The sequence below is a fragment of the Pinus tabuliformis genome, chromosome 6 (genome assembly GCF_031772625.1).
Source record: "Pinus tabuliformis cultivar Carrire ecotype Pingquan chromosome 6, CPIR1, whole genome shotgun sequence".
Lineage (NCBI taxonomy): Eukaryota > Viridiplantae > Streptophyta > Pinopsida > Pinales > Pinaceae > Pinus > Pinus tabuliformis.
In genome coordinates, this window is record NC_142292.1 from 188,218,910 (window position 1) to 188,232,424 (window position 13,515).

Below are 13,515 nucleotides of genomic sequence, written 5' to 3' on the forward strand. Positions count from 1 at the left end.
GCCATTCTTGTGGGGTTTGTATCTAGCTGATTCCCCAGGTACTTTGTTGGAATTTCTCCATGTCTGAACCCTAACGTTCTGGTTAGATGAGTCTTAATAGTGTCCGGAGTGTTAAAGATGAAGGTACAAGATTTTTCTTTATTTATCTCCATACCAGATGCCTCCATAAACAGATCCAGGATTCTTTTAACGCCCCTTACCTCATTTATTGAGACTTCACAGAAGATCATGACATCGTCTACAAACTGCTGATGGGTAATGGACAGATTGTTACCCCGCAGCCTTAAGCCTTTAATTTTCCTTTCCCACAGCTCTTTTTTAAAATACCTTCCCAAGCCCTCCGCAGCCATTATGAACAAGAAGGGGGATATAGGATCCCTCTGTCTTATTCCTCTAGTAGCACTGAAAGTTGACGATGGAACCCCATTTAGCATGACTGAAAAAATAGGAGTTGATATCATACTATATACCCAATCTATCCATCTGCTGTTAAATCCAAAGGCCCCAAGGATTGCCTTGAGGTACTTCCAGTTTAAGCGATCATAGGCTTTTGACAGATCGAGCTTTATCATCATTCCTTTATGTTTTTTCTATTTTAGAGAGTGGATCATTTCCTGGGTTACTACTAGTCCATCAAGAATTTGCTTTCCCTCCACAAATCCTGTTTGCTCAGGTGAAATTATGCTGGGAATGATGGGTTTTAATCTTTTTGCTATCAGAGTGGCAATTATCTTGTATATTACATTGCACAGGGTGATTTGTCGAAAACCCTGGGTAGTTTCAGAATTAGCATTTTTAGGGATCAAAGTAAGGAAAGTCAAATTCAGACCCAACCATACCTTTTGCTTCATGCGAGATTCCTCTACTGCCTCCAGGATCTCCTATTTGAGAAAATGTCATCCTGCTTGATAAAACTCCACGGTGTATCCATCTGGTCCTAGCGCTTTGTTTTTACTCATACCCTTTACAATTTCCTCCACTTCCTCTAAAGTGGCTGCCCTCATCAACGCCTTGTTTTGTTCTTCTGTTATTATTCTAGGAATCTCTTTACAGATGAGGTCTGTAGCTCCTTCTCTATCTACTTGTGGTTCTGTTAGGATGTCTTTATGGTATCCTACCAATACTTGCTCAATTCTTTCCTGATCGATTATCCTTTCTCCTTCTTCGTTTTTGATGGAAAAGATCATGTTCCTTTGCCTATGTTGAATCATAGCTTGGTGGAAAAATTTAGTGTTTCTTTCTCCCTCACGTAACCAGTTAATCTTGGATTTTTGTCTCCACAAGATCCCCTCCTGTTTCCTCTGCTCTTCAAGTTGGCTTATTATAATTCCTTCTTCTTTACTTCTTTCCTCATTCCTGCCCTCTGTAATGATTTTTTGTTGTATCTCTTCCATTTGTTTCTCTAGCTTCTGTTTCTCCTCCATTATATTCCCAAACTCGTCCTTATTCCATTTTTTGATTTTCCCTTTGAGTTCTTTGAGTTTTAACTGAAAGGTATGCATCTTCCCTCTTCCTTTTTGTGTACTTTGAGTCCACCATTCCTCTACTTTAGATAAGAACTAAGGGTTCCTGAGCCAGAAGGCCTCAAACCTAAAGGGTTTTTTGCAGGAGTTTTTCTTAATATCTATTTCCAACCCAATCGGCCAATGATCCGAACCCATTGCCGGCATAATTTTAGCTTCAACAAATACATCCCGGTTCATTATTTGCTCTGATATAAGGAATCGATCTGATCTAGAACCTATTTGATTTATTCCTCCCCTCCTGTTATTCCAAGTATGGATGCCCTTGATTGTTGGGATATCTATCAGTCGTTGTTCTGTAATCATTTCGTTAAATTCCTCCATACTTTGATTTGGACTTCTTATGCCACTTTTTTTTTTCTTCTGTCGTTCTGATCAAATTAAAGTCTCCCCTACTATCCACGGTATTCCAGGGAAGATCCTTCTGGTTTCTTGCAGGTCCTTGAGGAAATTTTCCGATCCCTTGGTATGTGTGGTCTGTAGACTCCTGAGATGAGGATCCACTCCATTGATCTTGTCATTCTGAATAAGCCTGTGAGGATTCTGGGAGAGTTTATCCAGTTTTCAAAAAATACCTCCTCAGGGTTCCAAAGGATTGGAAAACCCCCTCTTGTTCCATTTGCATCCTAGCCCATTACCTCATATTGTATTTTTTGTTTTTTAATTATTCCTTCTAATTCTTGGAAACTAATTTTCGTCTCTTGGATTATCATTATGCTAGGCTTATCTTTCTTTATCCTCTCCTTCAGATACCTCTGCTTTCCTTTGCTGTTGAGCCCCCTAATGTTCCAACTTGTGACTATCATTTTATAACTTTTTGGATGGTTGTTGAAATACCTCCGAAATAGGTATAACCCTGCCTGAATTGACAAATATTCTCCAACCGCTTGTATGGTTTCATTTAATGTCCATTTGCCTCGTTTCCTACCTCCTTTGCCAGTACTGTCCATTCCCAGGCTTTGGTTTCCTTGCGTTTCTGTTTGATCTATCTGATTTTCTAAAGTGTTGCCTTTCTTCTCCTTGTATTTTTGGAATGTTTCTTTATACAATTGTTTTTGGGCTTCCGGGATAAATCTTTCGTCAAGGTTTTTCCAGTCCTGTAACAATCTTCTCATGATTCTTTCCTCCTCATTCGCATTGTCCTTCTGGGTATCTGTCCCCATCTGGGTTTGCTCTGTTGTCATTTCCATGCTTTCCCCAGTTCCTCCTTCTGCCTTACTCTTCTGGTTTAGATCTGGTTCTTTTGTCTCTTTTATAATTTCCATTGGCTCCTCCTCGTTGTCTTCTTCTCCGTTCTCCTCTTCTTCCTCCTGTAAAGCCTGAAATTTATTTTGGTTTTCTACTGTTACTGGTTTTGCAGGTCGTTGTATCCTTGTTACTTCCTTTCCTGGCCTTTTTTTCCTATGGACTTCCTAGAATCCCGTTTCCCCTTCCTCTGTCCTCTCTGTCCTCCTTTGCTCTTCTTCCTGTTTCCGTGGTGTTTCCTCTTCTTTAATCAGTGGGCATTGTTTGAATAGGTGTCCATATTCGTGACACCTTCTACACCTGAAGGGTATATGCTCATAGTCCATTGGTTGCTGCCATATTTCGTCATGGTATTCTAGCTCTATATACTCCGGCAGTGGCTCTGATATATTCATATAGATGCATATCCTTGCATAGGATGTATACTTTTCTCTTTTTGTTGACTCTGCTACCTTGACAAAAGTCCCAACTATATTACCTATACCTTCCAAGATATCGGGGTCACAGAACTCCATTGGTAGACCAAATAGTCTGACCCAGATGGATGCTGCTAGCATCTTTTCGTGGTCCGGGTTATATCTGTCCTCCCAATGCCTCATAAACAGACCGGCATTATTCATGAAATATGACCCTCCTGCGAAGGTTCTTTCCTTATCCTCTAGGCTTGCAAATATCACTGTAAAAAAGCCCTTTGCTCTTAATTTTAGATCTATATTCCCTTTCGGCTTCCATCTTTGTTGTATCCACTTTGCTAGATCCCTTTGTAACGGCCAAAAAACTATAAACTTGCATATCCAAGCATGATCTCTCATATAACATCTGTATTCTTCAAGTTTATTGTTGGGTATTACATACCTTGGTTTCTTCTGTGCCCTGGGCAGACATCTGCCCCCAAGCTTTGTTTGCCACCGATTCCCCAGTACTGGCGCATCTCTGCTATTCTCCTTTGGGTTTCTCTGTATCCCGCTCCCCTTGATTCACCCGCCGTCATATTTTTGTAGGAGGGGATCTCTCCCCTCCCCTGCTCTCCTTCCATGGTTTCTGTCAGCCCTGTTTGGCGTTGTTAACTCTCCTCTTCGAGTTGTGTCTTCGCAGGTCTGATTGCGTACAGAGGATTAACCCTTCTGCCCTTGTCTCCGTCTCTGTTTCTCTTCCACCTCTGTCTCTGTAAACCCTAAGTTTTCAAAACCCTTGCTCGACCTTCCTTGCTCGGCGCTTCCTCATCTCCATTCTCATTTCAAAATCCTATATATAATCACTTTTAACTCTATTTATAATTAAAAAATAATTAATTTAAATATATATAACTACACTAATTAAGTGATAATACAACGCGGGATCACAATTTCCAATTATTTTAAAGGAATTTTTCAATATATAAATAAACTAATTTATATACATAATCACCCAACATAGTAATCATGATCGCTTCACCAAATTTGGACTTCTCCAGTATCAATTGCTTTTTAGTAATTAGAATTAGAAATTTTAAAGTAAACATAATCAACGAAGAAAGAATCGACGGCATACCGGGAATCGCGGAAAGTGTATGTTCAAGCTTAGCTAAATTGGCCCCGAAGATGAAGTCGAGGTATAACGTTTTTATATGTGGAAATTCCATCCCTTAACATAGAAGAAACGGCAACTGAAAAAGTTTATCATTACTATTGAGAATTGTGAATTTGTCAAGGACACGATGAACGGCAAATACTTAATAAATGGCCGAGAGAGTCTCTCGATAAATTAACGAAAATTTGAACGAGTCAATTTGACATTTAATTTAACAATTAATGTGAATGTTCGTGTCTGCACCAGAACTTCTAATGAAATTAATGTGCAATTTGATATTTAATTTTCCAAATTAATGTTCGTTATAGTTTGTGCACCGCTTATTTTTGCAACTGAATTAGTTAACATTTGAATGGGCCATTTTGATACGAAAATGCATAATTATTATATTTTTCAAACTTATTTTGATTTCCCTAATAATTTTGATCCATATTGATATGGAAGTAAAACGAGTTGTCTTTAGTGTGATATTTTGGAAGTTTTTTCTTTAGATTTTTAAGTCTAATTTCTCTAAAATCCGGTAAAAATTCATTGAAATCACAAGTTTGATGGGTAAACGTGCATAATAAAAGTGCCTTAGGAATTTTTTCAGAGTGCTCAATTTATATATACAATAAAAAAAACTAATTTAAATAACACAAATCAATATTTCACTACAAATTTTTTCTACTGAATTCTAACACCAGAATCTCCAAAAAATCACACTAAAAAACTCCTTAAAAAAAAATTATTTTCAAGAAAAAAAACTATCATCAAATTCGAGGCATGCCTCTCTCACCAAAGAAAAATATAAAAAATATGCGTGGACCCAAAAATCCTTTGTGTGTGCAATTGGAAGCGGTATATGAGCAAAGAGTGAGTAAGCTGTAAATAAAGATGAATGAGCGAGGGTGAAATATCATTGATATTTAAAAAACTATCAAGACAACTGTCCAGGATCCTTTGCTCTAAAACATGAAACAATATGAAAGTGATTGGAATGGAACTAAACAAAACAAAACTATTCAATTTCAATCAGCTAAATGCTCCTTAATTATTTCATTAATTATTTCTTAATAATTTAAAGATGGGAAGAGATCAAAGAAACTAAAAAAACTATTTACTTATTTTTTTACAATGTGTTTACGACGTAAATATTAGATAATAAATATTTCTAAATTATTAAATTACGAAATTCAAAACTCAATTCCAATATAAACTAAATATTTTATTTATAAATTACATTATTTATAGTAAAATATTTTTTTTATTAATAACATTTTAAATACACTGTTATAATATATAATTTTATATATTACTCCTGATAAATTATTTATATTTTTAAAAATTAAAAATATGAATATTCTATTACAAATGAACTACTACACATCCACCTCTTATTAAAATGATATTCATTTCTTTTTCAATTAATTTTTCAAATATCATATCATGGACAATCTCATATTTTTTTGGTCTCTTTTTATATATAAATATATATGATTTTTTATTGAAACATATTAATTAACATCAATATTCAATCAATTATGTTAAGTTTTATATTAAAATATTTCCGCATAAATATTATTCTACGTACTTTGGGGTGTCCAAAGAGAGACTACCCACTAAACACTCTACACTGCAGCATTTAATGCTGTGGTCGGGTGCATATGACGGGTCCAAAACCAATGCACGCTCAAAAAGAAACGAGATCAAGGAAAACGACTCGAATTCCTCCCTCTTTTCAAATGCAATCCTACGACGATTAGGAAATGAAGATTATCGTCAGAATTCCTTGCTGAAGACGAAGTCCAAAGGCTGAAATTTATCTGATTTCACACCACAAGTGCGTTTTATTTAGGAAACGAAGATTATTGTCAGAATTCGTCGCGAAGACGAAGTCAAAAGGTTGGACCTTATCTGTTTTCATACTACAATTGAGTTTCATTTTGTAATCAACGTAGAGAAATGACAGCGAATAAGACCATTTGAATATTTGAATTTAGGTATTTGTTTGTAATTTATAACTGCATTGAATTTTTTTTTGGGTGATAATGACATTGGAGAAAAGATTGTCCAAGAAAGTTTCAATCGTTAACTAATATGGCTCATTTTTAGGACAAAAGGTTTATTAAAGATTAGAGATATCTTTTTCTTTCAACATATGTTGGTTTCTATTTTCGAGATTTTTTTGTAATTGGCACACATAAAATATTAGTTATGCAATTTAATAATCAGCGCTCATTTCAAATTTCCAGCAAAGGTCAATGATATGATATCTAACTGAAGTTATAACATGTTGTCTCTTGCTGCAATAATTCACAAAAATGGAAGAGAACAAAATATGGAGTAGAAGATTGTTATTCTTAATATTACGAATTAGTTAAATAAGATTACAGTGAAGAAAACATCAGTGATAAATGACTAGAATGAAATTAGACTAAACTGGACTAAAATTACAGTGGGAACATAAGTAATAAATGACTAAAATGAAACTAGACTAAACTGAATTAAGTGAAACTGAGCTAAGACACTTGAGATTGAAATTAGATTCTCCGTCAATAATAAAATTCAACCAAACACCCAAACGAATTTAGGAAAAAAACACAAACGGCAAGTCAAAAACATTACAGTCACTCCATAACAGAACAAACTTCAAGACAAAATCGGTAGAATCACTACGTAATTTTTGTTGTCAAATAAATATTCAGCTGCAACTTTCCAGCTTTCTAGTGTCCAAGAGAATATTTGTATGATATATATAGAGTGAGATGGGGACAGCAGTGCAAGAGTAAAAAGAAGAAGAAGTGAAATGTTTTTCACACAGCAGTGAATGTAAGAAATATTTACACACAACAGTGTAAATTTGTAAGCTGGGACAGAGTAATTGTTCCTGAAGAGTCAGAGAAATGTTGTTCAGTTGAAAAAGAGGGCAAAAGGCAGCAGAGCGTGAATGTCCAGTTTTTGTGGATGTAATGAAAAGATAAACTCGCCGCAGCGAATGTAAGGAGAATTCTTCCAGCAGGTTGAATGTAATACACACAACAGTGTGAATGTAATGCAAGAATACGCAGTAGCGTAGAATTGCATATGTAAGGAAAACACGCAGCAGCGTTAAGTTTGTTTTTGTTGTTGAATGAGAAAGGAATGCGGAGCAGCGCGAGGGTAATTTTGTTTTGTTGAGAGAACATGAAATGTAATGCATAGTAGCGCGGGGGTAATGTTTTTCAGGAGAAGACAGAGTCTGTAATGCACAACAGTGCAGAGATATTACAACTTGAGCGCCATTGTGAAGAGCAGCACGAATGAAGAGATTTTTACACATAGCAGTGTAAAATTTCAAAACATAGACAGAGTATTTTGCTTTTTTGTAATGCACAGAAGTGCAGACACAGTAGTGTCAATTTGCAGGCAGAGACAGAGTGAAATCTTTGGAACAGCATCTGAAGCGTTCCTACTGTAATCCCTCCGTGAGAGGAAGAATTTTGTAACAACAGTCTTGTTAATTAATACAAGTTTTTTTTGTGTGTTGCTGAAACACCGTATTCAGAAAATAGTTTCTCGGCGTCAAAACAGAGTGTTGCTGAAACTCCAGTTTCAGCGTTGCTGAAACACCGTTGCTGAAACTCAGTTGACGAAACTGCGTTGCTGAAACACTGTATTCAGCAAACAATTTTTGTTTCCGCTGTGTTAAAACAGAGCATTGTTCTGTTCTGTTCGTTTGTTTTGGAATTATCCGAAATTCCCAACAACAAACACCAAAATGAATTTAGGAAAAAAACACAAATGCCAAGTCAAAAACATTATAGTCACTCCATAACAGAACAAACTTCAAGACAAAATCGGTAGAATCACTATGTAATTTTTGTTGTCAAATAAATATTCAGCTGCAACTTTCCAGCTTTCTAGTGTCCAAGAGAATATTTGTATGATATATATAGAGTGAGATCGGGACTCTCTGAATTTTCAGAAGGATCCATTGACTCAAAAGTTTTATGTTCTCATTGAAAAGGCTTATGTATTATTTATTCAGATTTCTGCAAAACTCCGAGGGCAAATGTTGGGAATGATTTATAAATTATGAAAAGTTTTTCTTTCATAGCAATAACTGGTTTAGATTATGAAAAATTGTTCAGGCTTTTCTAATTTGATTTTTTACAGGTTAAAAATTCAGTACCTCTTCTTTTCTGCACCTACAGGAAAAGTAACAACACTACCTAGTAAACACCGAAAAAACACGTCATACAAGTTTGGATACAGCTTTCAAGCTTTGGAATTTGAAAGTTGTTTTTGTTTCTCTGAAAGGTGAATTTTTTCATTGGTTGTGTAAGTTAGTTATATATATATATATATATAGATATTTCATTTTTGTAATCAAAGGAAAGATGTTCATTTTATTTGGAATATCATGTTTGTGATAAAGTAAAAGATGTATATTTTACCACGAATATTTATCAAAGCTTTTATTTTATTTTAAAAAATAATCAAACTTTAACCACAGAATTGTGTAAATGAAAATAAAAATAAGATCAATATAGCTTCACAAAAAAAAACTTCGATATAGCTTAAATTTTCAAACAGAAAATCTATATTGGACTTTGTCATTGGCATCTTAGGGATATGTCTCAACTTTCTTATAGCGATGGATGAGAAAACCATGATCACATGAGTTGTCAAGATTACTTTTATTAAGGATAGGAGACCTTTATGGGTCGCTTTTTATTGAATATGTCATTGGATATGGATGTTCACTAATAGCAAATGGGACACCATGCTTCTTTCAAAGTTTAACTTTATTTTTCTTATAGAGATTTAAATCCAACTTAAATATAATATCAAGTTTATTAAGTAGAGGCCTCTCAAAAAACAATGTCAAAACTATTTTTTGTGACTCGTCAAAGGAAAACAACTAACTCTTTCTTGTTGTCTTCATTGGCTAGCCAGTACCTTTCAACTAAGAATGTTTAGACTAATTTTCCAACCACTAGCATAACTTCATTTTTCTACTTCTATCCATTCTGTACAGTGAGTCCTCCTTTTACATGACACTACTACTAACATAAAAACCAGACAATGAATAAATTATGTCATAGAAGGATGATGTGGATCATGGAATTCTAATCTAAGAGTTGGGACTTTGGAAAAGGAATTGGGAAATTAGGAAAAAGTTCAATTGCTTATCACAACTTAATGACAGAGATAGGAGGAAAAGGACCTATATCACATTATAATTTGTTATCTTGTTTGGAGCCTCCCTTCCAACCTTCAAAGAAACATGTCTTGCTTCGTCAAGTACACAAGCTTCAGTGTTTTTCTTGCACAAAGGCAACCTGTTAATCACAACTCGATGCATTCCCCTCACAGGTTGATCACGTAGACTTGGCCCAGCTGCAGGCTGAGCAACTCCCCCATGAAGTTGCGCAATTCTAGACGGCAACCAGCCTTCCCTCCAGAAATTGCACAACCTTGACTTGCAGCCTGCTAGACTCTAGAGTTGCGCAATTCTAGCAATCAACACTTACAGTGAAAATTGTGCAATATTCCCCAACAGGGCTCCTCAGCCTGGAATTTGCGCAAATCTGGGTAGCAGTCAACTGCTCTGCCCAGAAATTGCGCGAATCTCCTGGGCAGCTAGCCCAACTCCTAGCCAGAAATGCGCATTTTCTCCCAGCAATCGAACAGTCTCTTGCATGTGTAGCTGAGTTAACCAGTTCCCTCCGGGACCAAGCAAAACTGACTTGCTTGCATGGACGGCTTCTCCCAAGTCATCCCTTGTTTTAGGGATCTATTTTGGGTATTCACAAGTTATATGCAAGGATCAATTCAGAAGCCTCCCACCAAGTGTCACTTTCCCTAGATTCGTAGAAGTCGCGTCACAACCTTGATGTTATCAAAACTGATTAACCAAACAATACAGAGCTCAGTACTCACATCAACCTTACAACTCTCACATCCCACATCACATCTAGGAGCTGTCAGCACACTCAACTCAATTATTTTGTGGTAAGTCTGCTTTCCATGATTTGTGTTGCATTTCTGGCACTTTTTGTGTTTCGCTTCATATGAATGTTGTCTGCTTGATTTGAGTGAGAACATGTTGTCGCTTACATGTATACTAGCTTTTCCTAGCACTATTTCAGTTTTCGTTGCTATCTCACTGTTGTTGCATGCATGAAAGTGTTTTTCATGAAAGTTCGCCGATTCGGCAATTCGTTTCACCCACATACATGTCGTTCTATTTTATGAATCTGTCATTCACTGTTTGCATGCATGATCATTCAATTATTCTTACATTTAGTATCACCATGCATTCACACTCACATTTGCGTTTAGTTTCCCGTCAGTGAGTCTGCGGAACCTTGGCCCGAACTCTGCCTCACCATGAGCCTCACCAAGACACCATTGCGCAATCCTGAGAGGGAATGCTCTACCTTCCTCTCAGGAAATACACTTTTTTCCCTAGTGACTATCCTTCAGGACTGTTTTGCGCATTTATGAAGGATAGTGACTGCTGGCCCAGAAATTGCGTAATGCATTCACTAAGCCTATAATAATTGCCAACCGAGATTCCAGGAGTCAACAACCAAACTAGACTATGCATTGCGCAGTTCCAATAGTCAGTCAGTGTCCCAGTAGGCCAGACTGTGCCTTGCATAGTCTTGGCAGTCAGTCTCTCGACCTCTCGACCAAAGTTACACAACCTTCATGATCAGTCACACAAGTATGTTGCAAGTCAGTTCTCAAAACACATATTTCATTAAATTTGGAAGTTTTTAATGGATCTAGAATTTAGAAGTTTAACTAGATTAAGTTTTTTCAAAATGAGGAATTAGAAAGTCACTTAGTTCACTAATTTTAATGTAGATATTCACCATTTTTTGTGTAAAAATTATCATGATAAGCTTTATAAAATTTTTTATATAAACTTGCTAAAGCAAATCTTTCACATCTTAATCTTAGATTCCTTACATTATCTATTTTAATAGTTTTTATGGTTTATATTAAAAGATAAGTTTTCTAAGGTTATTTTATGAAAATAATGATGTGTATTTTACTATAATTAACCCATTTAATTATAATCGAATATAGTAAATCTCATGTATGTGTTAAGCTACAATTATTACTAAGAAAGTGTTGGCACAATTTAGAAGTCTATCGCCTTTGCAACACTAATAATATGGTTGAAGATTAAAAAACTCTCATAGATCATCCAATTTATACTCATATTGGAATTAAATTTCAAAATATTTGTGACGTTGCCAACCTTTTTGATTGTTTAACTAAAAAAAATTATGATGGTCTTGAAACACTTCTTTTAATACTTTTTGAGCATATTAACAATAAAATTCGAAATAACTTTTAGTAATATCTTTTTACCCATTTTTGGTCTTAGTGGATGATAATCATCATTATCACCATCACAATTACATACTATTGTAGGAAGTTTGCACCATTTTAGAGTTGAGGAGAAAAAAAAAAAGTATCAAATTACATGTTTAGTGTGAGTAGTAGCATAATTTATTTTTATTTATTTTTTGTACTTTTATGTTAATAAAAAAGTTGATTGAGGCTTACCATATATGTCCTATATATACCATTATTTAGAACTTTAACTAAATTAAGTTTTTTCAAAATGAGGAATTAGAAAGTCACTTAGTTCATTAATTTAATGTAGATATTCACCATTTTTTGTGTAAAATTATCATGATAAAATTTTTAAAACAAATTTATATAAACTTGCAAAAGCAAATCTTTCACATCTCAATTTGGATTCCTTACATTAACTATTTTAATATTTTTTATGGTTTATATTAAAAGATAAGTTTGTTAAGGTTATTTTATGAAAATAATGGCGTATGTTACTATTATTAATCCATTTAATTATAATCTGATATAGTACATATCATGTATGCGTTAAGTTATGATTATTACTAAAGGAGTGTTAGCACAATTTAAAAGTCTATCACCTTTGCAACACTAGTAATATGGTTGAAGATTAAAAAAACTCTCATAGATCATCTAGTTTATACTCATATTAGAATTAAATGTCAAAATATTTGTGACGCTACCAACTTTCTTGATTGTTTAACTAAACAAAATTATGACGATCTTGAAACACTTCTTTTAATGCATTTTGAGAATAACAATAAAATTCAAAATAACTCCGCAGATCAACGCGCATGTCTCAGTCTTGTTCATAGAAAACTCCCGGGAAGATGAGGACGCCCTGGATGAACAGGGGCAGAGAACGACTGACAATCAGAAGCATGAAGCAGAGGCCCCTGAAGCTGATAAGAAGCAGGAGGTTAAAGATGCGGCCGCAGATCCGGAAAACGCAAAGCAACGCAAGCAAGAACAGAGGGCGGGAACTGGCGAGGAGGAAGATACCTTTCCCACTACTGCTGAAAGAGAAGCCTATGGACGATTGATGACGCCCGTGCACAAGGTTCCTATGGCTTTTTGTTTGGTCTTAGACTGGTGCCTTCTGCTGTTTTTTTTTTGACTCAATTATAGTAACCATGCTTCTGGTCTCTTTTGTGCCCTGGTTGAATGTCCCTGTTCCTGAATTTTGTGTTAACGATTTGGGTAAGGTGAGTCTCCCCTGCGTGGGATGTAATGGTTGGTGCCCCTGCGTGGGCGTGCTCTTATGGAAGTCTGGCTTTTGTTTCTGGCGCCCCTGTGTGAGCTAGGTTTTTGGATGCCTCAATTGCTCTCGGGTGACATACCCAGAGCCTGATTCTCTCTTGTTTCACCATGATGTATTTTTTACTCTTGTACATAATATAATAGTTTAGTCTTTTACCGAGAAAAAAAAAATCAAAATAACTTTTAGTAATATCTTTTTACCTTCTTATATACCTTATTTGGTCTTAGTGGATGATAATCATCATTATCACCATCATAATTACATACTATTGTAGGAAGTTTGCACTATTTTAGAGTTGAGGAGAAAAAAAAAATAGGATCAAATTAAATGTTGAATGTCAATAGCAGATTGAGGCTTGCTTAAATAATAATAGATTAATATATATCATAAAGTTATTTAATGACAAATGATCTTAGTAATGTGTCCAATATATACTATTATTTAAAACATTAACTAGATTAAAGTTTTTCGAAATGAGGAATTAGAAAGTCACTTAGTTCACTAATTTTAATGTAGATATTCACCATTTTTTGTGTAAAAATTATCATGATAAAA

At 35.2% G+C, this 13,515-nt stretch overlaps 1 protein-coding gene across 1 annotated transcript; it reads right to left on the bottom strand.

Moving 5' to 3' along the window:
- Positions 1 to 2,935: 2,935 nt before the first annotated feature.
- On the bottom strand, positions 2,936 to 3,804 carry LOC149258089 (uncharacterized). The gene is made up of 2 exons (XM_089400468.1): positions 3,624 to 3,804; positions 2,936 to 3,444 (listed from the first exon to the last, which is right to left on the bottom strand). The coding sequence occupies exons 1-2, from the start codon at positions 3,802 to 3,804 to the stop codon at positions 2,936 to 2,938; spliced, it is 690 nt and encodes a 229-aa protein (XP_089256594.1).
- Positions 3,805 to 13,515: the final 9,711 nt, after the last annotated feature.

Excerpts from the sequence above, each read along its gene's own strand:
- LOC149258089 (XM_089400468.1), bottom strand. The coding sequence starts at position 3,804 with ATGGAAGGAGAGCAGGGGAGGGGAGAGATCCCCTCCTACAAAAATATG. Across the intron at positions 3,445-3,623 it reads AGGGCACAGAAGAAACCAAG|TGATATTTGCAAGCCTAGAG; the intron begins GTATGTAATACC and ends GCTTTTTTACAG.